Source organism: Nomascus leucogenys, chromosome 21 (assembly GCF_006542625.1).
Source record: "Nomascus leucogenys isolate Asia chromosome 21, Asia_NLE_v1, whole genome shotgun sequence".
Classification (NCBI taxonomy): domain Eukaryota; kingdom Metazoa; phylum Chordata; class Mammalia; order Primates; family Hylobatidae; genus Nomascus; species Nomascus leucogenys.
The window spans coordinates 1,099,271-1,126,145 of record NC_044401.1 but is presented as its reverse complement, the minus strand read 5'-3'; the positions used below and the strand labels follow the sequence as shown (position 1 = coordinate 1,126,145).

The 26,875-nt window shown below is 42.6% G+C and overlaps 1 protein-coding gene across 1 annotated transcript in view; it reads right to left on the bottom strand.

The window, feature by feature from the left end:
- Nucleotides 1–11,599: 11,599 nt before the first annotated feature.
- The window catches only part of FSTL1 (follistatin like 1), a 54,919-nt gene continuing 39,643 nt past the window's right edge, over nucleotides 11,600–26,875 (bottom strand). The window contains exons 6-11 of the mRNA XM_003261871.4: nucleotides 26,690–26,820; nucleotides 22,011–22,129; nucleotides 20,567–20,679; nucleotides 20,134–20,244; nucleotides 17,206–17,282; nucleotides 11,600–14,326 (exon numbers count right to left, since the gene is read on the bottom strand). Of these exons, the coding sequence (XP_003261919.1) occupies nucleotides 14,282–14,326; nucleotides 17,206–17,282; nucleotides 20,134–20,244; nucleotides 20,567–20,679; nucleotides 22,011–22,129; nucleotides 26,690–26,820 (596 nt within the window). The 3' untranslated portion in view covers nucleotides 11,600–14,281. The remainder of the gene's footprint in view (nucleotides 14,327–17,205; nucleotides 17,283–20,133; nucleotides 20,245–20,566; nucleotides 20,680–22,010; nucleotides 22,130–26,689; nucleotides 26,821–26,875) is intronic.

Below are 26,875 nucleotides of genomic sequence, written 5' to 3'. Positions count from 1 at the left end.
TAGAACCTATGTTGATTGGAGCCATAGTAGACATCTGACCAAGGTAAGCCCATCAACAGACTGCCTGGTGGCCTATCACTTATAAGGCACTGCCCAAACAGAAGCAGAGGTGATTTTTTTTCTCACTCTCCCAGGAATTTAATCCAAAGAACCCAGAGGGAAATTGCAGTTGGTGGCACATCAGAAAGAAATCACAGTTGAATCAGAAAGAAGCAGACATGGGGAGTGCTGCTAATTTTTTGTCAATTGTGGAACATAAGTGCAAAGATTCATAAAATATTGCTGCTGAAATCTAGGACTGCCTTATAACCAGAGTAACGCACCGGTGCAGCTTCACTGAGGCCAACTTGTTAACAGCTGGATTAAATGTGAGCATCTCCTTACTGCCCAGTATAATAACCCTTCTCTCGCTTAGCTAACATGGATGTATCTCTTTTCACTGCAGCCAGATGGGTTTAAATGAAGCAGCATCCCCAATCCTACAGTGGCCCTTGAAACCATCCAGTCAGCCTGGAGAATACTGAAAACTTTCTGGGAGGTAAAAGAGCTATGGTGGCTTATGAACCCCCACAGTGATGGGGTTCATCTGTGGCTAGCTGAAAGAGATGGCTGAGAGGGGAGTGGGGGCACTGGAGAAGGTAAAGGACAGAGGAGACAACAGAATATGTTACATAGGGAAAGGAACATGGGTTACAGGGAACTGGGAAAGTACATGGCCTGTTTGTCCACTTATCAGAACTTCACCATTATGTCATGCTTGGCCAAATTGAATACATTTCAAGATAAATCTTGAAATCTTCTTGTTTCCATAACGTGTACTTGTTTCTTATCTTTGTTATAATACGGTTGCAAGATAATCAAACAGACTGCTGACTTGCCTGTCTTCCTGAGAGAGGAGACTGAGTTTGATTATATTTCCAATCCGAGTGCCTTCCCAGTGCCTGACACATAATACCCAGTAAAAGTTTGTTCAGTTCTACTTCTTCACATCATCTATTTGTACTTCCTAGGTCTCACCTATTCATCGAGTACATACTCATATTTCTTTTTCACAGATTCAAATGGTGTTTACACATCTAAAGCTCTTCCACAACACGGATTATAGTAAACAACTCCTGGTTTTGCTCATTCTGTACCAGAATCTTGAAAGGACCTACTTGATGGGTAGCTATATACACCAATGCATAAGCGATGGCATAATTCAGATTTTCATAAAGGTATCAAATGAGGAGTTTGTTTGTTTGTTTTGAGACGGAGTCTCGCTCTGTTGTCCAGGCTGGAGTGCAGTGGTGCGATCTCAGCTCACTGCTGATTGCTCAAGCAATTCTCCTGCCTCGGCCTCCCAAGTGGCTGGGATTATGAGTGTGAGCCACCACGCCCAGCTAATTTTTGTATTTCTAGTAGAGACGGGGTTTTGCCATGTTGGCCAGGCTGGTCTCAAACTCCTAATCAAATGAGTTTTTGAGAATAATTGGGCACACATGCAGAAACAAGATCACCTGTAGTTTATCCTACTTATTTTCAAATAACGATTTATAAAGGTTCCTACCTCACTCAGAGTAAAAGCCAGATTCCTTACATGGCCTATTAGGACCACAAGCTATACCTTCCTCACCCCTCAGTCCCTTACCCTGCCTTGTCACGTCTTTGCCTCGTATTCTGCTACTGTCTCCCTCATTCACTTCAGCCCTGCCAAGCTGACACTCTTGCACTGGCTCTCTCGTCTAGAATGCTCTTGTTTAGACATCACACATCGAATTCCCTTGGCTTAGTCTTTTTCACTTTCTCAGTGAGGCCTATCCTGACCACTATATTTAAAATGGGAAACTGAGGGGTGGAGCCAAGATGGCCGAATAGGAACAGCTCCGGTCTACAGCTCCCAGCCTGAGCGACACAGAAGACGGGTGATTTCTGCATCTCCGTTTGAGGTACCGGTTTCATCTCACTAGGGAGTGCCAAACAGTGGGTGCAGGACAGCCGGTGCAGCGCACTGTGCGCGAGCCGAAGCACGGCGAGGCATTGCCTCCCTCGGGAAGCGCAAGGGGTCAGGGAGTTCCCTTTCCTAGTCAAAGAAAGGGGTAACAGACGGCACCTGGAAAATCGGGTCAGTCCCACCCTCATACTGCGCTTTTCCAACGGGCCTGGAAAACGGCACACCAGGAGATTGTGTCCCGCAACTGGCTCAGAGGGTCCTATGCCCACGGAGTCTCGCTGATTGCTAGCACAGCAGTCTGAGATCAAACTGCAAGGCGGCAGTGAGGCGGGGGGAGGGGCGCCCGCCATTGCCCAGGCTTGCTTAGGTAAACAAAGCAGCCAGGAAGCTTGATCTGGGTGGAGCCCACCACAGCTCAAGGAGGCCTGCCTGCCTCTGTAGCTCCACCTCTGGGGCAGGCACAGACAAACAAAATCAGCAGGAACCTCTGCCGACTTAATGTCCCTGTCTGACTGACAGCTTTGAAGAGTAGTGGTTCCCAGCACACAGCTGGAGATCTGAGAATGGACAGACTGCCTCCTAAAGTGGGTCCCTGACCCCCGAGCAGCCTAACTGGGAGGCACCCCCCAGTAGGGACAGACTGACACCTCACTCGGCCGGGTACTCCTCTGAGACAAAACTTCCAGAGGAACTATCAGACAGCTGAATTTGTGGTCTCACGAAAATCCGCTGTTCTGCAGCCACCGCTGCTGACACCCAGCCAAACAGGGTCTGGAGGGGACCTCTAGCAAACTCCAAACTCCCTGCAGCTGAGGGTCTTGTCTGGTAGAAGGAAAACTAACAAACAGAAAGGACATCCACACCAAAAACCCATCTGTACATCACCATTATCAAAGACCAAAAGTAGATAAAACCACAAAGATGGGGAAAAAACAGAGCAGAAAAACTGGAAACTCTAAAAAGCAGAGCACCTCTCCTCCTCCAAAGGAACGCAGTTCCTCACCAGCAACGGAACAAAGCTGGACGGAGAATGACTTTGACAAGTTGAGAGAAGAAGGCTTCAGACGATCAAACTACTCCGAGCTACGGGAGGAAATTCACAACAATAGCAAAGAAGTTAAAAACTTTGACAAAAAATTAGACAAATGGATAACTAGAATAACCAATGGAGAGAAGGGCTTAAAGGAGCTGATGGAGCTGAAAGCCAAGTATTGAGAACTACACGCAGATTGCAGAAGCCTCGGTAGCCGATGTGATCAACTGGAAGAAAGGGTATCAGCGATGGAAGATGAAATGAATGAAATGAAGCGAGAAGGGAAGTTTAGAGAAAAAAGAATAAAAAGGAACGAACAAAGCCTCCAAGAAATTTGGGACTATGTGAAAAGACCAAACCTACGTCTGATTGGTGTACCTGAAAATGACGGGGAGAATGGAACCAAGTTGGAAAACACTCTGCAAGATATTATCCAGGAGAACTTCCCCAATCTAGCAAGGCAGGCCAACATTCAGATTCAGGAAATACAGAGAATGCCACAAAGATACTCCTTGAGAAGAGCAACTCCAAGACACATAATTGTCAGATTCACCGAAGTTGAAACGAAGGAAAAAATGTTAAGGGCAGCCAGAGAGAAAGGTCGGGTTACCCACAAAGGGAAGCCCATCAGACTAACAGCTGATCTCTTGGCAGAAACTCTACAGGCCAGAAGAGGGTGGGGGCTGATATTCAACATTCTTAAAGAAAAGAATTTTCAACCCAGAATTTCATATCCAGCCAAACTAAGCTTCATAAGTGAAGGAGAAATAAAATACTTTACAGACAAGCAAATGCTGAGTGATTTTGTCACCACCAGGCCTGCCCTAAAAGAGCTCCTGAAGGAAGCACTAAACATGGAAAGGAACAACCAGTACCAGCCCCTGCAAAAACATGCCAAATTGTAAAGACCATCGAGGCTAGGAAGAAACTGCATCAACTAACGAGCAAAATAACCAACTAACATCATAATGACAGGATCAAATTCACACATAACAATATTAACTTTAAATGTAAATGGGCTAAATGCTCCAATTAAAAGACACAGACTGGCAAACTGGATAAGGAGTCAAGACCCATCAGTGTGCTGTATTCAGGAAAGCCATGTCACGTGCAGAGACACACATAGACTCAAAATAAAGGGATGGAGGAAGACCTATCAAGCAAATGGAAAACAAAAAAAGGCAGGGGTTGCAATCCTAGTCTCTGATAAAATAGACTTTAAACCAACAAAGATCAAAAGAGACAAGGCCATTACATAATGGTAAAGGGATCAATTCAACAAGAAGAGCTAACTATCCTAAATATATATGCACCCAACACAGGAGCACCCAGATTCATAAAGCAAGTCCTGAGTGACCTACAAAGGGACTTAAACTCCCACACAATAATAATGGGAGATTTTAACACCCCACTGTCAACCTTAGACAGATCAATGAGACAGAAAGTTAACAAGGATATCCAGGAATTGAACTCAGCTCTGCACAAAGTGGACCTAATAGACATCTGTGGGGAGCCAAATTCACATTCCCATGCATTGGCAAAGCCTGCAGACAGGAAAGTAGGTGGCATGGCAAAGACCCCACCGGAGATCGTAGGTGGCATGGCAAAGACCCCACCGAAGATCCTGTTATGGGTACCTTCCTGTTCTTACCAGATCAGTGAAGCACTGTGAATGGCTTTTCATAGTTAATGGTTAGCACAGGACAGACTGCAGAGGCCGCATCAAAGGAAGACGAAAACAATTATTATCCGGACTTTTGACCCCTGGCATGTATAAAAGCACTGAATAAACCAGAGCTGTCGGCGCTTCCCTATCAGGGAACCATCCCTCCTAATCCCGCTTTTCTGTGTCTTTCTTTCTTCATTCTTCTCACTACTTCTCGGTGCATCCCTGAATAACCCCTGCGGCAGGACCGCGAAAGACATCTACAGAACTCTCCACCCCAAATCAACAGAATATACATTCTTTTCAGCACCACACCACACCTATTCCAAAATTGACCACATAGTTGGAAGTAAAGCTCTCCTCAGCAAATGTAAAAGAACAGAAATTATAACAAACTGTCTCTCAGACCACAGTGCAATCAAACTAGAACTCAGGATTAAGAAACTCACTCAAAACCGCTCAACTACATGGAAACTGAACAACCTGCTCCTGAATGACTATTGGGTACATAATGAAATGAAGGCAGAAATAAAGATGTTCTTTGAAACCAACGAGAACAAAGACACAACATACCAGAATCTCTGGGACACATTCAAAGCAGTGTGTAGAGGGAAATTTATAGCACTAAATGCCCACAAGAGAAAGCAGGAAAGATCCAAAATCGACACCCTAACATCACAATTAAAAGAACTAGAAAAGCAAGAGCAAACACATTCAAAAGCTAGCAGAAGGCTAGAAATAACTAAAATCAGAGCAGAACTGAAGGAAATAGAGACACAAAAAACCCTTCAAAAAATTAATGAATCCAGGAGCTGGTTTTTTGAAAAGATCAACAAAATTGATAGACCGCTAGCAAGACTAGTAAAGAGGAAAAGAGAGAAGAATCAAATAGATGCAATAAAAAATGAAAAAGGGGATATCACCACCGATCCCACAGAAATACAATCTACCATCAGAGAATACTACAAACACCTCTATGCAAATAAACTAGAAAATCTAGAAGAAATGGATAAATTCCTCGACAAATACACCCTTCCAAGACTAAACCAGGAAGAAGTTGAATCTCTGAATAGACCAAGAACAGGCTCTGAAATTGTGGCAATAATCAATAGCTTACCAACCAAAAAGAGTCCAGGACCTGATGGATTCACAGCCGAATTCTACCAGAGGTACAAGGAGGAACTGGTACCATTCCTTCTGAAACCATTCCAATCGATAGAAAAAGAGGGAATCCTCCCTAACACATTTTATGAGGCCAGCATCATCCTGATACCAAAGCCTGGCAGAGACATAACCAAAAAAGAGAATTTCAGACCAATATCCTTGATGAACATTGATGCAAAAATCCTCAATAAACTACTGGCAAACCAAACCAGCAGCACATCAAAAAGCTTATACACCATGATCAAGTGGGCTTCATCCCTGGGATGCAAGGCTGGTTCAACATACGCAAATCAATAAAGGTAATCCAGCATATAAACAGAACCAAAGACAAAAAACCACATGATTATCTCAATAGATGCAGAAAAGGACTTTGACAAAATTCAACAACGCTTCATGCTAAAAACTCTCAATAAATTAGGTATTGATGGGACGTATCTAAAATAATAAGAGCTATCTATGACAAACCCACAGCCAATATCATACTGAATGGGCAAAAACTGGAAGCATTCCCTTTGAAAACTGGCACAAGACAGGGATGCCCTCTATCACCACTCCTATTCAACATAGTGCTGGAAGTTCTGGCCAGGGCAATCAGGCAGGAGAAGGAAATAGAGGGTATTCAATTAGGAAAAGAGGAAGTCAAATTGTCCCTGTTTGCAGATGACATGATTGTATATCTAGAAAACCCCACTGTCTCAGCCCAAAATCTCCTTAAGCTGATTAGCAACTTCAGCAAAGTCTCAGGATACAAAATCAATGTACAAAAATCACAAGCATTCTTGTACACCAATCACAGACAGAGAGCCAAATCATGAGTGAACTCTCATTCACAACTGCTTCAAAGAGAATAAAATACCTAGGAATCCAACTTACAAGGGATGTGAAGGACCTCTTCAAGGAGAACTACAAACCACTGCTCAATGAAATAAAAGAGGATACAAACAAATGGAAGAACATTCCATGCTCATGGGTTGGAAGAATCAGTATTGTGAAAATGGCCATACTGCCCAAGGTAATTTATGGATTCAATGCCATCCCCATCAAGCTACCAATGACTTTCTTCACAGAATTGGAAAAAACTACTTTAAAGTTCATATGGAACCAAAAAAGAGCCCGCATCGCCAAGTCAATCCTAAGTGGAAAGAACAAAGCTGGAGGCATCACGCTACCTGACTTCAAACTATACTACAAGGCTACAGTAACCAAAACAGCATGGTACTGGTACCACAACTGAGACATAGATCAATGGAACAGAACAGAGCCCTCAGAAATAATGCCGCATATCTACAACTATCTGATCTTTGACAAACCTGACAAAAACAAGCAATGGGGAAAGGATTCCCTATTTAATAAATGGTGCCGGGAAAACTGGCTAGCCATATGTAGAAAGCTGAAACTGGATCCCTTCCTTACACCTTATACAAAAATTAATTCAAGATGGATTAAAGACTTTAATGTTAGAACTAAAACCATTAAAATCCTACAAGAAAACCTAGGCAATACCATTCAGGACATAGGCGTGGGCAAGGACTTCATGTCTAAAACACCAAAAGCAATGGCAACAAAAGCCAAAATTGACAAATGGGATCTAATTAAACTAAAGAGCTTCTGTACAGCAAAAGAAACTACCATCAGAGTGAACAGACAACCTACAGAATGGGAGAAAATTTTTGCAACCTACTCATCTGACAAAGGACTAATATCCAGAATCTACAATGAACTCAAACAAATTTACAAGAAAAAAAACAGACAACCCCATCAAAAAGTGGGTGAAGGACATTAACAGACACTTCTCAAAAGAAGACATTTATGCAGCCAAAAAACATATGAAAAAATGCTCATCATCACTGGCCATCAGAAAAATGCAAATCAAAACCACAGTGAGATACCATCTCACACCAGTTAGAATGGCCATCATTAAAAAGTCAGGAAACAACAGGTGCTGGAGAGGATGTGGAGAAATAGGAACACTTTTACACTGTTGGTGGGACTGTAAACTAGTTCAACCATTGTGGAAGTCAGTGTGGCGATTCCTCAGGGATCTAGAACTAGAAATACCATTTGACCCAGCCATCCCATTACTGGGTATATACACAAAGGACTATAAATCATGCTGCTATAAAGACACATGCACACGTATGTTTATTGCGGCACTATTCACAATAGCAAAGACTTGGAACCAACCCAAATGTCCAACAACGATAGACTGGATTAAGAAAATATGGCACATATACACCATGGAATACTATGCAGCCATAAAAAATGATGAGTTCATGTCCTTTGTAGGGACATGGATGAAACTGGAAATCATCATTCTCAGTAAACTATCGCAAGGACAAAAAACCAAACACTGCATGTTCTCACTCATAGGTGGGAACTGAACAATGAGAACTCATGGACACAGGAAGGGGAACATCACACTCCGGGGACTGTTGTTGGGTTGGGGGTGGGGGGAGGGACAGCATTAGGAGATATACCTAATGCTAAATGACGAGTTAATGGGTGCAGCAAAACAACATGGCACATGGATACATATGTAACAAACCTGCACATTGTACACATGTACCCTAAAACCTAAAGTATAATAATAAAAAAAAAGAAGCTGAAAATAAAAGTATGAAAAATAAAAAAAAGTAAAATAAAATAAAATAAAATGGGAAACTGAGACAAACTGAGACACTCCCTTACCCTACACTCTTCTAGTCCTCCTCCTCTTGCTATACATAGTCCTTATCACCTTCTAACATACCATAAGCTTTACTTATTTATTACATCTATTATCTAGCTCCCTCTGCTAGAATTTAAGCTCCACAAAGCCAGAGATCATTATATCTTTTCACTGGTCACAGGTAGGTCCGAGCACTTAGAACAAACACTTACAAAAAGCCTGGAACGTAGTATAGACACAACAAATATTTGGTAAATGAACAATAAATGATACTGATCTCCATCTCTACTTTTTCTTTACAAAAGAGTTGAAAATCACCCTTAACTGATCATAGAATAGAATGGATCAAAGGATAGTTAAGGTACAGTTTGGATCCCCTACTATATTGTTCTTATTCCCTTAATTATAACCTTAGATTTAGCTAATATATTCCATGACTCTGGCAGTGACTACATTATGCCACATTCTGTCCTCCCCAAGTGGACATTTATTTTTTTTTTTTTTTTTTTTTTTTTTGAGACGGAGTCTCGCTCTGTCGCCCAGGCTGGAGTGCAGTGGCGCAATCTCAGCTCACTGCAAGCTCCACCTCCCGGGTTCACGCCATTCTCCTGCCTCAGCCTCCCAAGTAGCTGGGACTACAGGCGCCCGCTACCACGCCTGGCTAATTTTTTGTATTTTTCTTTTTTTTTTTTTTTAGCAGAGACAGGGTTTCACCGTGTTAGCCAGGATGGTCTCGATCTCCTGACCTCGTGATCCACCCGCCTCGGCCTCCCAAAGTGCTGGGATTACAGGCGTGAGCCACTGTGCCCGGTCCCAAGTGGACATTTCTGAATGCTTTTTGAGGGCATCAGAGTTCTACTCTGGCCGTTTTCTGTCCTTAAGTTTTAACAATGACACAGATTTTAAAGTTCTTTTGTCTTAAAGACAGAAAGGAAAAGATGTATAAATCGGGTTATATAAAGAATCAAGTTTTCTACAAGGCAAAGCATCTCATAAAGTCAAAAGAAGAAAAACATACTGAGAGAAAGTATTTGCCACATTCACGACAAAGGGCTAACGATATACTTATGGAGAACTATGACAAAGAAAAAGACCAGCAATCATTAGAAAAACAAAGAAAATGAAAGAAAATGACAAGAACCAATTATTCATGGGATGACATTTAATCTTACAAAAGGAATAATGAATATAAAAAATAAAACAAGGAGTTACCATTTTTCCTCTGTCAGAGGCCAAAAAGTTTGAAGGCACAATGTTTGCAAAAATGGAGGGAAACAGATATGCTCAGTTTATGTACTTTTGGCAGTTATGCATACTGGTGCAACTTCTTTGACTTTATAGGCAATCATAGGCAAATTTATAAATGTACACACCCTCTAAGAGGATGGTTTTATTCACTGTATTTTCTTTGATACAATTTGGATTTTTACCATGTACACATATTATTTTTTCAGTAAAAAAGTTAAATCATTAGAAAAACATTAATTCTCATTGACAGGAAGACCCTCCTTCCTACTCATACAGCAACATTTTACTTCCTATGTCACACCATGAAACAGCCCCCAGCAGCAGTAGGCCAGAGTTGTTTTCACGTCCCACATCCCGGCTAGGATTATTCCAGGGCTCTGAAGTCATCTGCTTAGATCTATCTATGCATTCATATTTTTTCTCTTCCTTCCTTCCCCTTATTTCAGAAATAATTCAAGAGGACTGATGATAACTTGATAAAGAAGCTCTAAAATAAAGCTGATCAAAGTAACATACTTCTTTGCACAATTCATAATATTAAATTTTGATGAAAGGAAACTTAGCTTCTGAATTATGCTTAGTTTAATAATGTTGCACTTCCTGAATACATACATACTATAACAGCAGAAAAAGTTTTCCCAGAACATGGTGGAAGGTTGGAGTAGTTAGCCAAAATTTAAAAGTGGTTGTGGACAAGGTACCCCTCAAACTGGGTTTAAGATTCCCTTCTGAGAGTGCAAATTTGAAGAATTAAACTGTGAGATCAGTAATCTGTAGCAATCACATAACAAAAAAGATTGCCTTTTAATATTTGATTAGCATTTGGGTAATATCCCAAATCCAATCAAAGTGATCCAGCTATAATTTTAGGAAAGCAAAACTTCCACATGACTGAACTGAAGAAACCTTAAACCTCATTGACTATAATATGCTCTTTTGGGATGCAGAATTATTGGGGGTGGAGAGTGCATGATACATATGAAAATGGCAGGTTGGAAAGCGTTAGTCATGTGTCCCCAAGATGAAGCAAAAGAGGTTTTAACCAGCCAACGTTCAGCTCACTTGCAAGTGTTTACCCCCATGGAATGTGTGTATCAAGGAAGTGCCATTAAGGTTATTTAGTGTGTCCCTGGCAATGATTCCATGTTCCCTGTAGTACCTTCCCATGTTTATTTGCCTTCTCACAGGCCACTGCAGTCAGTCTCACTGGATGCCATTTAGTCTCCTAAATCATATGGGGGATTTAGGAGTCATTTAATTTAACGTCTTCCCAATACAGGAATGCATCCTGCTATGGTTTGAATGTTTATGTACCCCCAAAATTCATATGTTAAAATTGAATCCCCAAAGCAATGGTATTGACCGGTGAGGCTCTTGGAAGATGATTAGGTCATCAAAGTTTAACCCTCATGAATGGGATAAGTGCCCTTATAAAAGAGGCCTAAGGGAGTTTGTTCACCCTTTTCACCATGTGGGGATGCATCAAAAAGGTGCATTAATTGAAGCAGACAAGCTTCAACAAGCCCTCATCAGACACTGAATCTGCTGGTACCTTGATTTTAGGCTTCCCAGCCTTCAGAACTGTGAGCAATACATTTCTGTTGTCTGTAATTACCCAGTCTAAGGCATTTTGTTATAGCAACCTGAAGGGACTGACACTCTCTGACTTGTCATTACTTTCTACTCCAGACCCACTATGCATGATCCTTTCCAAGAAACTTGTTCTACCAGTCCCCGAGTAAACTTTCCATCCAAGCTGCAGTCCCAGGAGAAACTCTTCAGTCCTTTTAAAGGCTCCTGAAACTCAAATCCACTCTTAGGAAGTAAATGGGTAATGTTCTCACGACTTTATTTGGCCTTAATTGGGGGAAAGGAAACCAATAAAACTATCACTTTAATGTCTTTATTCATCAATAGTATCCGAAAAGAAAGAAACAGGAGGTACAAAAACAAGTTAAATGCAATATGGAAGCCTACTAAATACAAATACAAGTTCACAAACACATATGCAACAGAAACTTGTTTAGATTGTTTCTTGAAGTTTGACTATTTAAAAACATAGGTGTAAAGGAAAGACATTCAGACTGGTCCACGTGGGCTTGTTAGCAGGCGGAGGAACCCTGCTTTCCAAAAACTGATGAGTCCAGAGTCACGGCATGTGGGAAGGTTTCCATGGACACTGGATCTTAACAGATGCTATAGTGTTTACAAAACTACACACACAGAGAAAGCCCAAGGAAGCCTGCAGGCTAAGCCCTGTGCTTTTAGAGGGCTGAAGGAACCAAACCTGATTTAATCCTGTTTGTTTGCTCCATGCAAAACTTTACGCAAGACTCCCCAGACTAGGCTATTTAGCAGCTTTCCATGAATGGTCCTCAGATCATGTGATTTTATGGCATAGACAACAGCTGCCCTATTTACACAGAAGCAGCAGAACTCAAGAGGAATGTGGATTTGCTCTTGGGAGTTCAATGTTGCAGGGTAGAGTAGTCTTGGATGGTAACCACTGTTCTAAATGACTAGCGAAGAGACACTGTGGTTTCTTGCTTTTAACAAACGGGTACTCTTGCCCTCCTCCCATAGTGTCCAAGGGCTGTCAAAACTTTTGATTAAGGCATGCTGCTGTGAGTTCTCCAAGGCACTTGGACAGGGAGCTGCATTTCAGACTGAACAAGTGGAGTTTGAAGAGTTTTTAGATGGGATTGATACATAAAAGCTTGAAATGCTAAACAAAGTGGAATTTTCTCCTTTCAAATGAGAACAAGAAAAATTATTTAGAAGGAATTCTATTTTTGGCACGACAGTTTCTCACAGTTGCCTGTGCATTGCAACCTAATTTCCTTCTGATGGTCTTTAATCTGCTTTCTGCAAATGAGACCTTATGTCAAGGCTTTAATCTTTGGTATTCCAAATGCATCTTAAACAGGGTAGTGAGTGGGGTTAATAATCACAGAAGTCGAAAGACACAGGACTAACTGTAAACGACTGACCTCCCCAAGTCACAGTTTTAGGATTAAATCTCCATTTTCTTCCCCCTGTTGAATTTGAAACTTTCTTTTATCCTCATCTCTAAGGGAATGCTTTCTATTTCCAGCCGGAGGTTAAACATGAAATGCAAATATGAAGACAGAGTGGGGTGGTTCTCTTTCCCACTCTCTTCCTGCTTTACCCATGAGGACTCTGTATCATAGCACGATCTGTAGGGTCATCAGGCTGAGATCAAATTTGGTCATCTTGTTTTTGGCCATCTGACATTTCTTGTTCTAATAACAAGATTTCATTTATTCTACAGAGAAGAAGGAAAAATCACAGGAACCTATCTCCCCTCTGGACCAATGATCAGAACCACAGAATTTATAACTTATCAAATCAAAAGGTTAGTGCATTCTTACCAGCTCACTGAGGAAACTGAGGTCCAGAAAAAAGAAGAGACAGGGCCAACTCACTCTCCTAGTTAGTCGTAGGCCAATGAGCCTATTGGTAGGCTGGGATATCCTAAGCCCTGCTTGGCTGCACTTGTCTCCATCCTTGGGAATACTGATTTGCCTCAACTTCTCAGAATAAATAAAAACAAATTAATATTTGGATCTTGAAAGTTTTTTAAGAAGATGCTTCTTCCCCTGGCTTCGGTCTAAGGCACCCTTGCTCCTCTGGCAGATAGTGGACTGCTGGAAGCTAGGGGGGCCAACTATGGGCTGCATCTAGTATGTGGCAGGGTGGGGGCATCTGGGTTATTTGAGCCCCTGCACCAGGAAGAACCCCAAACTCCTTCCACCTATGAAGTGGTGGGACTACTGAAAAATAATTACAAAAGCTTAACACCTAGTCAAGAAAATAAAATATTAAAAAACAATAATATAATGATAATAATTGAAGAATAAAGTCAACTTGCCAAAAAAAAGTGTTTTACAGAGAAATAGCACCTTTGGTAAAAAGTATTTTTAAAATTTGGTTAGGTCGCTAAGGGGCTCAAAGTATACAAGTATCTGCATCATTTGAGTGTACCCTCCCAGAAACTCCATCCAAGTCTGAGGGACACTGGGTTAACTAGCAGGATGTCTATGTATCTAGAGGCAGTTATGGGACCAAGAGATGCGTGGATGCTGGAGGTCTGTCATGCTGACGGCAATGGAAAGAGGCTGGAAGCAGACAGCGTTCCTCTCCGTGGAGCTTCCCAAACCTCTCCTCCAGGGACACCCTGCTAAGTTCTCTCTGGCATCGTGTGCACTCCCTGCAGCCTGCTGATAGATGCGGTAAACTCAAAAGAGGTTCAGATTTGGGTCTGTTCCTCTTTCAATCGTGATGCAGTTTCCTTACTAGCCTCCAGCCCCAGGGCACTTTTTACGGTTTCTCTTAAAGCACTCCTAGAAATGAAGGCTGTGGCCCTTCCCCTCCTAGCCAGCCACCTTCATATCCTTTATTGCAAAACAAATAAACAAAATAAAACTCTTTGCTATATAAGCAAATACTGGTGATTTGGCGACTGTAGCAGACACTTGTATATACTGAACTCAGCGCTGAAGTGGAAAAGAAGATGCTGGGCTCCAGACACTGTCCTGTGCCTCCTCATTAGATCTCTTTGGTGCTCACTCTCTTGGTCTTTTCAGCTGTTTCCTTTGAGATGCAAGAGAAAATAGGCGTCATGGAAATATTAAACAACTGTTGGCATTTATCTGTTCCTCAAGACTATATAGCATTGGCATTTACAAGCTTATGCTGAATTTCAGTTGTTTACTTGTCAGGCTCCTCCATGGACAATGAACAACTTGAGAACAAGAACTATGGCCTATTCATGACATGGTCATGCAGGGGCTGTTTACTGAATTAAGCTGACTCCATTTGGACTCCTATGAAACAAGCAGATCAGACGTTATGGTTCCCATTTTAAGGATGAAGAAAATGATGTTAAATGGAAATGCTACAAGATGTTCTGAATCCAACAAGTCCAAAGAAGTGTTAAGTACAACAGGTTCTGGAGGCAGACTGCCTGAGCTTCAACCATGGCTGTGCTACTTTTTGGGTGACCTTGAGCATATTATGAAATCTTCTGTGTCTCAATGTCTTCAGCTGCAAAACCACAGTAATAAAGTACCATCTCTTACAACACTGCCTGGCACAAAATGGCCAATAAGGACATAAGAAGATGCTCAACATCATTAATCACGCGAGAAATGCAAATCAAAACCACTTGACACCTGCTAGGACAGCTAAAATAAAAAATAACAATAACAAAACCATTAGTGAGTATGTGAAGAAATTGGAAGTCTATGGTGAAGATGTACAATGGTGCAGTAGCTTTGGAAACCAGTTTGGCCATTTCTCCAAAGGTTAAACATGGAGTCACCATATGACCCAGCAATTCCACTCCTAGGTAAATACCCAAGAGAGCTGACAACATGTGTCCACACAAAAACTTGTGCGAAAATGTTCATAACAGCTTTATTTATCAGAGCCCCCAAACTGAAACAACCTAAATATCCATTAAATGATGAATGGATAACACAACATGTGGTATATCCATATCATGGAATATTACTCAGCCATAAATAGGAAAGAAGTACTGATTCATGCTGTAAGAATGAACCTTGAAAATATTATGCTAAGTCAAAGACAGAAAAGGCTATACTGTTGTATGATACCACTGTAATATGTCCAGAACAGGCAAATTTATAGTTAGAAAGTAGATTAGTGGTTGCAAAGGGCTGGAGGAAGATGAGAATGGAGGATTACTTCTAATGGGTATGGGATTTCTTTCTGGGATAATGAAAATGTTCTGGAATTAAGATAGTAGTGAGATGATTGACAATCTTAGGAATATACACTTTAAAGGGGTGAATTTTATGGTATGTGAATCATATCTCAATTAAACAAATAAATTTTTAAAAACCTGACAACATTGCCTGATATCTAGCAGACACTGGTGTTCCATCCATAGCCCCTTTGTGTTTAACTTCTTGGTGTACACTGGCATGACTTCCTACCTATTGCCAGCACCTGCATCTCTGCCTGAGGCCTTTCTCTGGCTGCTGGAGCCCACTCTGTCCACACACACTGGCAGGCCACAAATGCCAGGGAATTAATATTTCCCAGTAGCAGCCCTCAGACAATGGCTGATGGGAGTTCTTGTAGAAACAGCCCAGCTTCATCCCCACTCAGGCACTGTTATTCCATTCCCAGAGATCCCCAACAGGATTAAGAGCCACTTGTTAACAGTGGTAACATGCCTGAATACACACTCTTTATTACTTCCTTCTCTTCATGGACTCATTTCCCAAATCTCCCTCTGGTGTTTCCTGGCATTGCTTCCCAAATAAACTATGTGTACTTGCGTCCTTGCCTCAGAATCTGCTCTGAGGGGACTCACATCAAACACAGAAACTTAAACATATTAGCTATTATAATTCACTCTGTACTGTCTGATAACTGCTCTATCCTAGACGAAAGTAATTCCTATGAAGTTTTTTTTTCTCTTTCATGGGATTGAACTCATTTGGAGACTCAAGACTGGTGAAATTTGAAAAGCAAAAGACTAGAAGCTTTTGCTTCTGCTTAAACAACCAACATGAGACTTCTATGCTATCAGTGGCAATGATGACAAAATGCACATCGAGAATGATCAATAAATGAGCAATTACTATTAATAGTAATAGTTCTCTTTACTCATGTCAAATATTTCATATCAATAGTTTAGCAGTTCTTCTGACCATTATATTCCTTAAAAACTTGTATGTCAGAGAAAAGGCTACTACTACTACATTTGGTCTACAGACAGGTAATGGAAGGTGCAATATCCTGCATTAAGACTACATAATAAGCCAGTAGGAGGATAGGCCAGGAGTTCAACAGTTCCACAATATGTCAGAGCATCACTATTCTGCTAAGAACCCTTTCCCCAAGGAAGCCTTTAACTTAATGACATAGAACCTGAACAAAATTCTTATCTTCTTGAGTCTCTGGGAAGGAGACTCTTTGTTAACCTCAGGCTGTTTTCTAGCCAGACTGATGTTGAACTTAAATCCTTTCTGCTGTGGCCCAAATCCACTGCTTTCATGCTCACTGAGTGCTGACTACATACCAGGCCCTGTGAGACTGCAAGGGTACAATGATGAGCAAGTTACAGAGCCTGCTTTCAGGAGCTCACAGTCTTTGGGTCTGGACACTGGTCATGACAGCATACACACTTCCTTAAACCATGCTCATTTGCAAACCACTTCCACCTCATTTGCAAATCACCACCTGCCTGATTTTGCCTTATGCAGCCACTCACCGAGCTGTAACCTATATGTGTTGAGACCTACTGGGCCCTGTGAGGACTTTATCAGGGAACTGTCTGTATCACAGTTCGATAGTACAGGTGACGGGGTATCACTCAAGATCTACTGTATTGAACAGAGAGAGCCTCCTTGGTCTCCTGGGGCACTGGGCAGTGTTTGAATGGTATAGGGCCTGATGGCAACAGCAACACCTGAACCAGCACGGAGGCTGCCACTCACCTGATGCTTTTGGAGCTCCTGGACATATCTGGTCATCTCCTCCTCTGTCTGGGTCTGGGCCCCCTTCTGATTCTTTCCTGCAAGAAGAACCAAAGCTCAGAGCAGTGGCAGCTGTGGTAAGCCAGTGAGGGATCTGCCAAGATCTACCTAGAGGCTCTCAATTCATCTCCCATTTAACTTGTGGAAGGAGAGGTGAATTACCCACATTTTCTGAGTATGAAGGCATGAAGGAGCCCTGTGTAATTGATACCTCCAAGGTAACACACTGTAACAAAGCAATCTACCCCAACTCCTCTCTGGCCTTTGTTCCGTTAACTGCTTAGCACATCCCTGCCAGATGCTGGCCCTACAAAAAAAGTTATGGTGAAAACCTGGATCCTGACATGAGATTCCTCTGAGACAATGACTCTCAGTCATTCACATACCATCAAAATGTCTTGGAGAACGTTTGAAAAGATAGCTGTCTAGTTCCACCTTCGGAGATTCCGATTTAATTGATGTGAGGTGAGACCTGGACACCAGTATTTTTTTACAAGTCTTTCTAGTTGGTTCTAATGTGCAGCCAGGGTTGACAACCATTTCATCTAGCAATGTTTCTGAAACGTGCACAGTGATAAACAAAAACAAAAACTACACAAGTTCCCAAGCTGCTCTTTTGCAAATTCTGATTCACTAGGGTTAGGATTAAATCTCTATGCTTATCAAGTAGGATGTTGACCATTAGGAAACACTGCTAGGACATATCTTCCAAACATTGCTATCAACCTTCCCCTCACAGCAGTTTCCCTTGGCTCTGCCTCCTCCTGGCTTCAAATTTTGATGCCCCTTCTTGCTTGTCCCATTTTGATTTGTGATCTAAGATCAGACTGCTAACTCTCAGGTACTAACCTGCAAATGCCCCAGAATGCTGGCTCCACAAACTCCTCTTAGATCCATGGCCTACACATCCATACGTGCTCAGGCCCCTGGGGCACCACCATCTAACATGGATTGCTCCATGTTATACCCACATAGAGTTCTGGACTTGGTCATCCAGGGAGGATGAGCAGCCCATAGCTGAGTGGCTGTGGAAATGCGCAACATCCCATGAGGCTAATCATTTGAATTTTGTCTGATGCATGTGATAGAGATTATTATCCAAATGACCATGCTTATTCTGTAAGCCAACTGCATACCAACTGCCTGCACCTTAGAAATGGAGGGCTACCTTTACAAAGCCAGAACAGCAGCAGTTAGAAGCGGAGAGGTAATGAAGGGAGTTTAGGGAAGACAAGTATAGGATGCTTCATGGTTGAGGCAGGCTAGGCCACTGACAGTTTTGAGATGTATTTTGTTGGTTTCAGTAGCAACTGTTTGGTCTGGAGATCTTGGCTTGGTCTTGACTTCTAGGAACTTGTAGGAATTTTTGGTCTCTAAACAGCCTCTTCCTATTCTTTCACCTGTCCCTGGAGTTACACTGGTTTCCTGTCTTTCCACACTGAAAACAGACTTGGTCCTGGGCAGTGGTAGACCAGTGATACCTTAGATAGTACTGGGCCATTTATACTGTTGGTGTTCTCTAGGATCCTTGTCTAGAAGAGCCTCATCCTGGGTTTCTGACCTCTGTCTCCTAGTTACCATTTAACCTGATCTTCCTGAACATGATCCTAGGTTCCAGCCAGCTCTTCCTTGACATAGTTAACTTCTTAAAATAAACTTTTTTTTTTTTTTTTTTTAAGACAAGGTTTTGCTCTGTTGTCCAGGCTAGAGTGCAGTGGCGTGACTATGGCTCACGGCAGCCTCAACTTCCCAGGCTCAGGTGATCCTCCCACTTCAGCCTCCCAAGTAGCTGGGACTACAGGCATGTGCCATCACGCGTGGCTAATTTTCACATTTTTGTAGAGACACGGTCTCGCTATGTTGGCAAGGCTGGTCTTGAACTCCTGGGCTTCCCACCTTGGCCTCCCAAAGTGTTGAGATTATAGGCATAAGCCACTGCCCCTGGCTGATATAACTTTAGGTTCACCCTCGCTGGTGAAACTTTTGGGCCTGGTTCCAACTGACCTTAAGGCAACTCTCTGTTGCAGACCTGGCTTCAACACTCTTCTGTCTTGCCTCCACTCTGAATGTCCCTGGTTCTTTGCTAGGGCTCGGCTTTAAGAGTCTCTCTTGATCTTTGGCATCATTGTAGCCCAGGACCCAGATGGGACTCCAGTGGTTCCAACATACCCTGTAGCCTCACACTGCCCCACAAACTCTCAGATTTCTCTGTCTCCCCAGACCACCCTGCACACATCTCAACTAGCTCAACTTTCTCTTTTTAAAAAAGATTACCCATCTCTGTTAGTTGAAATAGGGTCTACAAACATTTTCTCTTTTTCTGCTGGGTATGGCAAGAAGTCATTTTGTCTTCCAACCATTAGTCTTTTACTATTTTGTAAGGTGTTATAAGGATCAATGGGTTAATATGTAAAGTGCTTAGAAGACAGCCTGGCACATGGTTCTTGCTGAGTAAGTATTTGCTTTCACTGTTACTATTCCATTATTATTTTAGATTATTAAATAATAATAATTATTTTTATTTTAATATTTTTATTATTAAATAATTACTATTTTTAATTATTATTCCATTATTACTACTTCCACTATTACTATTTCCATAATGTTACTATTCCATTATCATTTACTTTTGCCCGGGGTCTTGGTCCTCTCTTATTCCAAGCCTCTGGAGTGATTTTCAAACTGAATGCCTATGGGATAAATGCTCTGCCCTCAAAGCTCCCCACTTGGGGCTCCAACCTTACAGGTGTGGGTCTGCCAGTTGTTCCCTGGGTTCCTTCCTCCCATCCACCGCCCTCTTCTCCATCATCCCCACCCCAGCTTCTCTCATGCTGATTTCATGAAGCTCTCTCCTTGCTGTTTTTTCTTTCTGTTTGAAGCACAGCTCACCGTCACAGGTCATGGCTGTACAGACCCAGTTTCCACAGGCACAGACACAGCGGTTACAGTCCACCTCAGTCTCAGCTCCATCTGCATATGTTTCATCCTCCAGGGCACACTCTGTTGGGCCAGAAATATGGGGCAACAGTTTAGTTGTGAGGGTGGAACAGGACATCTTTGCTACACTCTGTGCACCTTACCCTTTTTTCCCAGACAAGACCTGCCTGTCCCTCAGAAGCACTATATCTGAGCAAACACCACCATCAACCTAAAGAATGTGGGGCCCTAACTTCACCATGGGGATAATGGGCTGGGGCCAGTTTAGAATCACGGAAGGGGATTTTCTCAGCTAGCTCTGGAGAGTTCCACCAATCCTCTCTATCTTGGCTGCTACAAAATGCCTCCATTCACTACAGCTCTCTATTTCTTAGGTTAGGCATACTCTTCTCAGGAGGGTTGAAAGATGGGTTGAGGCACTTGAGAAACTCTTGGAAGCTGAGTTTCCAATCAGCATTTTCATCAGACAGTTCAATGAGAGCATCAACACAGAGTCCCCTGAAACAAAACACAGGAGAAATGTGTTAGCAAGACCTCAGCTGTGCTCAGAAGAGAGGAAGTAAGCATCAGGACCACATACACCCAGGGCCTCCACAGGAGGCCAAGAAGATGACTGCTAACTGAAACAGCCTCTCTCTACACTGACCCAACACAACTATTATCCATCCTGACCAATGCAGGAATCTAACTTTTAGTTTGTTATACTGAATGTTAGATCACTCAGGCTGTCCAAATGTTCCCCTTAAGATGACTAAAGCTTCATGAATGGTTTTGTCTAATGTTTTCACTGCCTGCACACCTTCCACTAGCAATTGCCTTTCCCCATGGTGTATACATGTCAAGTCAACCAAACTAGGAAAATCGAAACAGAAGAGATATGACAGATGACATGAAAGGAATATAACATTTGAAAGAATATGAAGTTCAAGCAAGAATCACCATTATCATCATTCTAGAAAGAGATTTTCAGAAAAGCTTTTAGAACTCAGCTCTATCACTTCTTTCTTTGGCTGTATTTGAGCCCTGGCTCAATCACTTACTACTCAAATGGACTTGGGCTAGTTATTCAACTTTTCTGAGCCTGTCTTCCCATCCATAAAAGGAGGACAAGAAGCCCTCCTTCACTGGGATATCATGAGGCTCAAACGTTGAAATTATAAAACATTATATAATTTCAGATTATCAAAATACGAAGGATTTACAGAACCTATACTTTAAGGTCATAAACTATTATTAAAGAAGAATCCTTCTAGAAACTGTGCAATGTTCTTCTTTTGAAAAAAAGAGATGCTTTTCCTATTTTTAATTCTTACCAATGTGCTGAAACCACATCAAAAGTTTCTTAGTAATTACTTTTTATTAATATTTATTCTGGAATAATGCCATAAAAGTAGATGGGCATATATCTGTAACAGTTAGGGCAATCGACATGAAATAGCATAATTATCTAAAAATCAGAACAAAGCTATTTTAGACCTACAGTTAAATAATACATTAATGTAATTCCTTCAGAAAATTAATCAGTAAAACATCACCCACAACATTCAGAAACAACTTGCTCTGACATGCCCTTGGCAATTTATTTTAAAATTATATTCTTCTATTCCTTGCAAGTTCTGACCAAAAACAATAACTATTTGATTAGATATCAGTGGTACTCAATATATTAATTCATACTTTCATAGAATAGAACAGGACAGAATTCCCATTTTGCTTTTTACATGACATTCTCTCACTGGTGGCTCTTTTGCAGGTGGGAAAGGGTTTAAGTCCCCTCTCCTAGGCAGTCTTCCCCTGTGGATCATTCTCTGACCCCTCGTTCCTCTCACCTAAGCAGCTTGTTGTTCTCCTGGTCTGGATATGTGGTAATATTGATGGCAGTTTCATTCTGTTCCACAAACTTCAGGAATTCGCTGGAGTCCAGGCGAGAGTCACCATTATCAAAGTTCTAGAAAGGACATGACGAGATCGTTCAGGAATGTTTTGCAGAACCCCTGTTCCATCATTACTCCACTCAGCTGACCCGCCTCTGATTCATCTTGTTCTTGATACATTCCAACCCTGCCCTGGCCTCAGAGGGCCATGGCAACAAATGCTTTAATCCCTGGGACATGCAGAGAAGGTATCTGTGCCCAAGATGAGAGAGGAAAAGTGCCTGGGCAAAGGAGGCAACCTGAATCGAGGCCTCTGGGGTCCCTAAGCATTCTGTGTGGCCCCATCTCTGACACTGCCCTGTAGACACTTTTGACTATACCTTTGGGTTCAGACCAACCTCCGCATCATGTTCTCAAACCCTGATGAACATGTAACAAGAGTTTAAAAGTTGCACGCTGTGAATCAGAATCTCTGTAGCAGGTCCCAGAATATGTTTCTAATGAGCTGCTCAGGAACAGCAGCAATGCAGATAACCCTCTGAGTTCACTTTGGAATTACAGGATTCCAAATCTTGTTGCTTGATTCCAGCCTCCTTGTCCTCGGTGCTTAACTTTCATCTTGGTGCCCATAGCTGATCACATCAGTGAGAACTCAGGCAAAGGCTTCAAAGCAATAAGCTACGGACAGGGGTCATCATGCAAAGTTCGCGCTCCTCTGCCCTGTGGGCCCCATTGCAGATGTGTGCACAGGCCCTCAGATAACCCAGCTCAGGCTGTCGTCATGACCCAGCTGGCATCCCACGAGCACAAAGTGAGGGGTGCAGTAAGCTCACACACTGTTCTCTATGGCAAGATGCTAAACTGAGACCTCAGCCATCTGGGACCATTCAAGACACCCAGGCACTAGCTGCAGGAGGAGGGTGTCGAAATCAAGACTGATCAAATTCCAAGTTGCATATTGCTGCTCTCCTAACAAGTTTCAACAGCATTTTCCCCTTTCCTCCCAAATCCTTTCCCTAGGCTGCCTCATGCTGCTGCCTTGGGAAAGGATCAGCTTCCCCATGTTACTTTCAAGATGGCTCCCCAGATGGTGCAAGGGATTCTGGAAGAAACATCTATCCAAATTTCTAGATAGAAGGGGAAGATGTAGCTAACAACTCTCCTCTCCTGACTGCCACGTGTCACAGGTGTTCCACTCTAATGTTGTATAATGAAGGTGTGCATGAAACAAGTATTAGGCCTTTGCTTAGTACGTACTTACCATTCTTGTCCTAATTCCTAGGAACAGGTCTTTGATGTTCTTTATTCACTATACAATTTTCCTTGACGAAACTTCCCTAAGTGTTTACCTTGTGAGGTCCTGATTAATTAATGGAAAATAATTAAATAAGTTTGGCTGGGGGCCATTGTTAGTAGCACAGGGCTTTCTTGAGTTCAAATGTTGCATGTGCTGGGTAAATGAAAGCAACTCTCAAAGACCCCAGTGTCATCAGGGCCTGATGATGGAATGAGTGTAGGGAGGGGAAACGTCCAGCACTAGCTACAGACCCAGTGCCACATGGCCCAAGTGGGCACCATGAACCTGGCAACCACAGTCCTGGCAGCTCTCAAAAGGCAGTGCTGTGTACACACACTTCAGTAGGACTAGAATAAGGCCTGCAGCTGGGGGAAGGTCCAGCCCAGGTGCTTTCTCAACTCATGAGGGCCCGGTTGGGCCTCCCCAGGCCAGAGCTGTATATAGAATCCACAGGAACACTGAATTCTGGTGCCTGCCCCAGAAATAGCCTGGAATGCCTGGGGAGTCTGCCTGCGAGGTCTTAATCATGGACCATGAACCAACCTAATTCATTCAGCGTCTCTTCAGCCAGTCAGTTACAAAGACATAGTATCTCTCTGTGCCTCTTTCCCCAGCTCTATACAAGTTGGGCATCCCTTATCTGAAATGCTTGGGACCAGAAGTGTTTCAGATTTCAGATTTTGGAAAGTTTAAATATGTATAATGAGATATCTTGGGGATGGGATCCAAATGTAAACATGAAATTCATTCCTGTTTCCTATATACGTTACACACACAGCCTGAAGGTAATTTTATACAATAGTTTAAATCATTTTGTGCATGAAACAAAGTTTTGACGGTGTTTTGAATGCTACCCATCACATGAATTCAGGTGTGAAACTTTCCACTTATGGCATCATGTTGGTGCTCAAAAAGTTTCAGATTTCCGCATTTGAGATAATAAAACTTTTCTTCTATCTAACTGTAGGGTTGTGGAAAGGCAGAAAAGATGTATGCCATGAGATCTGTGCTTGGGGCTCATCAATGTAAGTTTGGAGACTCTTCGGAGGAGATGGGTTGAGACAGGCACCTGCTTGTGCACAGCAGCTGGGGCTGTGTGGGCTGTGGTGCCAGGGTAAAGGAGATAAAAAGGCTGGCTCAAGTGTCAGCCCTGGCCATCAGGAGCCACAGGGATTGAGATCATACCCAGATGAAATTAGGAATGGATTAGATTCCAAATTCCAAGAGCATGGAAGGCTCTTTCTACCTGGGTCTTTCTTTCTTCATTCTGTTACGCTTTCACCTAAGAAATAGTGACTACACCACTGGTTATGGTGAAAGTCAGATTTTGGCCTTATTCAAATTCTAATTCAATTTGGTTTTTGACTAATTTTGATGTAAGAAATGCCAGTTGGGCTGGGGAGCAATTCATTGGTTCAGAACCGTCTCTTTGAGATATCAGATCTCTCATCAACAGGCAGCTGCTGACCTGGGAGGAGGCAGTCTCCCTTTGAAGACAGCAGCATGTAAGACTCTGATAATCATCAAAAAGTAGAAAATGAAGCCTGTTTTCTCCTGTTAGACACTGCCAGAGTGTCTGGGAAGAAGGGATTTTGTGTCTGTCAGTCATGATCAAGCTTTCTTAGATGCTTGGTTGTGAGAATGCCCTAAAGAAGAGCTACTTTCTCAAAGGGCCTTACAGCTTTCAGAAGGGAGTCTGTAAAAGTGAGTTACTGCTGGAGGAGATGGAGATGTGTTGAGGGGAATGTGGCCTAGGTTCTTGGGAATCAAATCTAATAGCAGGTGTCAGCAATGCCCGAGGCAGAATGCCATCAAAGGGCCACTAAAAAATGGTTACAAAGTCCTAAGTGGCCCCTGGGAAGGAGTGTCCTGGGCCCCACACCTCCTATGCTGTAATTGCAAGGCAAAGTCACTGCTCACAGCAAGCCCTGCAGGTACATTTACCATTCACTCAGCTTTTGAACAGTCACTTTCCTTACACCACTTTCTGTTCCTGTCCAAGTCTCCTGGCTCAGCACTATGATATGTTTTTCTGTAGAAGAGGAACCATTCTTACCCTAAGGGCTCTGTAATGTGAGAGTGATTGAGACAGAGGACAGAGCAAAAAAGGCTGTGCTTTTTCATCTGGGTATGATCTCAAAAACTTGGAATCCAGAGATTTAATATCTGCCACAGAGGAGAGAAATCTCTATGTAAAAATAACACAAGTGAAGTCTTAAATGACCAAATATCCATTCGAAGCCAACCCAGTATTTCTTCATCTGCGGGTTCTATAGTGTCAGTTAGAAAGAGACATCCACAGACTAGACTGGCATTGGCCACATTAGGTGGCCTCAGAGCTGCCAAGAAGTCCTTCATGTGTCTGAAGTTGCTCCCGAGTCCTGGCTGGGTTGGGCCCTGGAAGCATGTGAGGGAGTAGATGGCTGGGGCATCTACCTAGTGAAGAGGGCTTTGGTGCTTGCATGGAAATGTGGGTATCTGAATGTGTCTGCATGTAGGATGTGTCTCTGTGTGGCATGTGAGTCTCTGTATGTGGTGTGTGTGTGCTTGTCTGGCATATTTAAGTTTGAGTGTGTCTTTCTCTGTGCTTCTGAGTGTGATATTCTGAGTGTGATGTACCTGTGTGTCTGTCTGTGTTCCTGTCAATCAGCTGTAAGAATGCCCTTAATTGCTTCTTCTAACTCTCAAGTTCTGTGAAAGATCTGCATGCCATGATAACCTGAGCCATCACTAAATATTATAACTTCCTTGATTTCTCTTTGTGAAAATAGCATCTCTCCTGCTCCCAAGTGGAACACTCTGTCTCTTGAACTAATTATGATTGGGAACAGCAATATCTAAGTTCAGTAAGAATCTCTGGACCCATGAAATGCCAGTCCATTGATTCTTCTCACATGAAGACGCTCTCCAGGCCACGGGCAGCCAAGTTAATGACTTAGAGAAATGTCAAACTAGGCAGGAAAGAGGCCGAAGTGGTCCGGGTCTGGGTGCAATCAGAGGGAATTTTGTATTAACAGCCAGCTCCATAAGGTGTCATGGGGAGTAGGGGACAGAGCTGGGCCCTAACTGACAGGTTCTTCAAGACCTTTGTGGCTTTAACTGCCTGAAGGCAGCCGCACATGTGTGTTAGATCCCGAAGACTCCACTGCTTACTCCCACTGATCAAGCTGGTCAGAAGGCAACTTTCACAGCTTCATGAATGATCTATGATGAGGAAACTCAGGGTGTCTATGCAGGTTTACATTTCCTGTGGTCTGGGAAGATGTGATTGGGCAATGGGAGGAGGAAGCTTCCCTTTCTATGGGCCTGAATAGTCTTCCTCCTACCTCTGGATTACCTTAAAATACTTGTCTAGGATTTCACTGTAGTTGCTGCCTTTAGAGAACCAGCCATCTGGAATGATCTCAGCTTCCAGCCACTGGATGATGCGACGTCGGAGCTCATCACGGTTGGACTGATAGCAAACAACTGCAGGAAAGTGGAGGATGTCAGCTGGAGCAGTCAGGGGAGGACCCCAGTGATA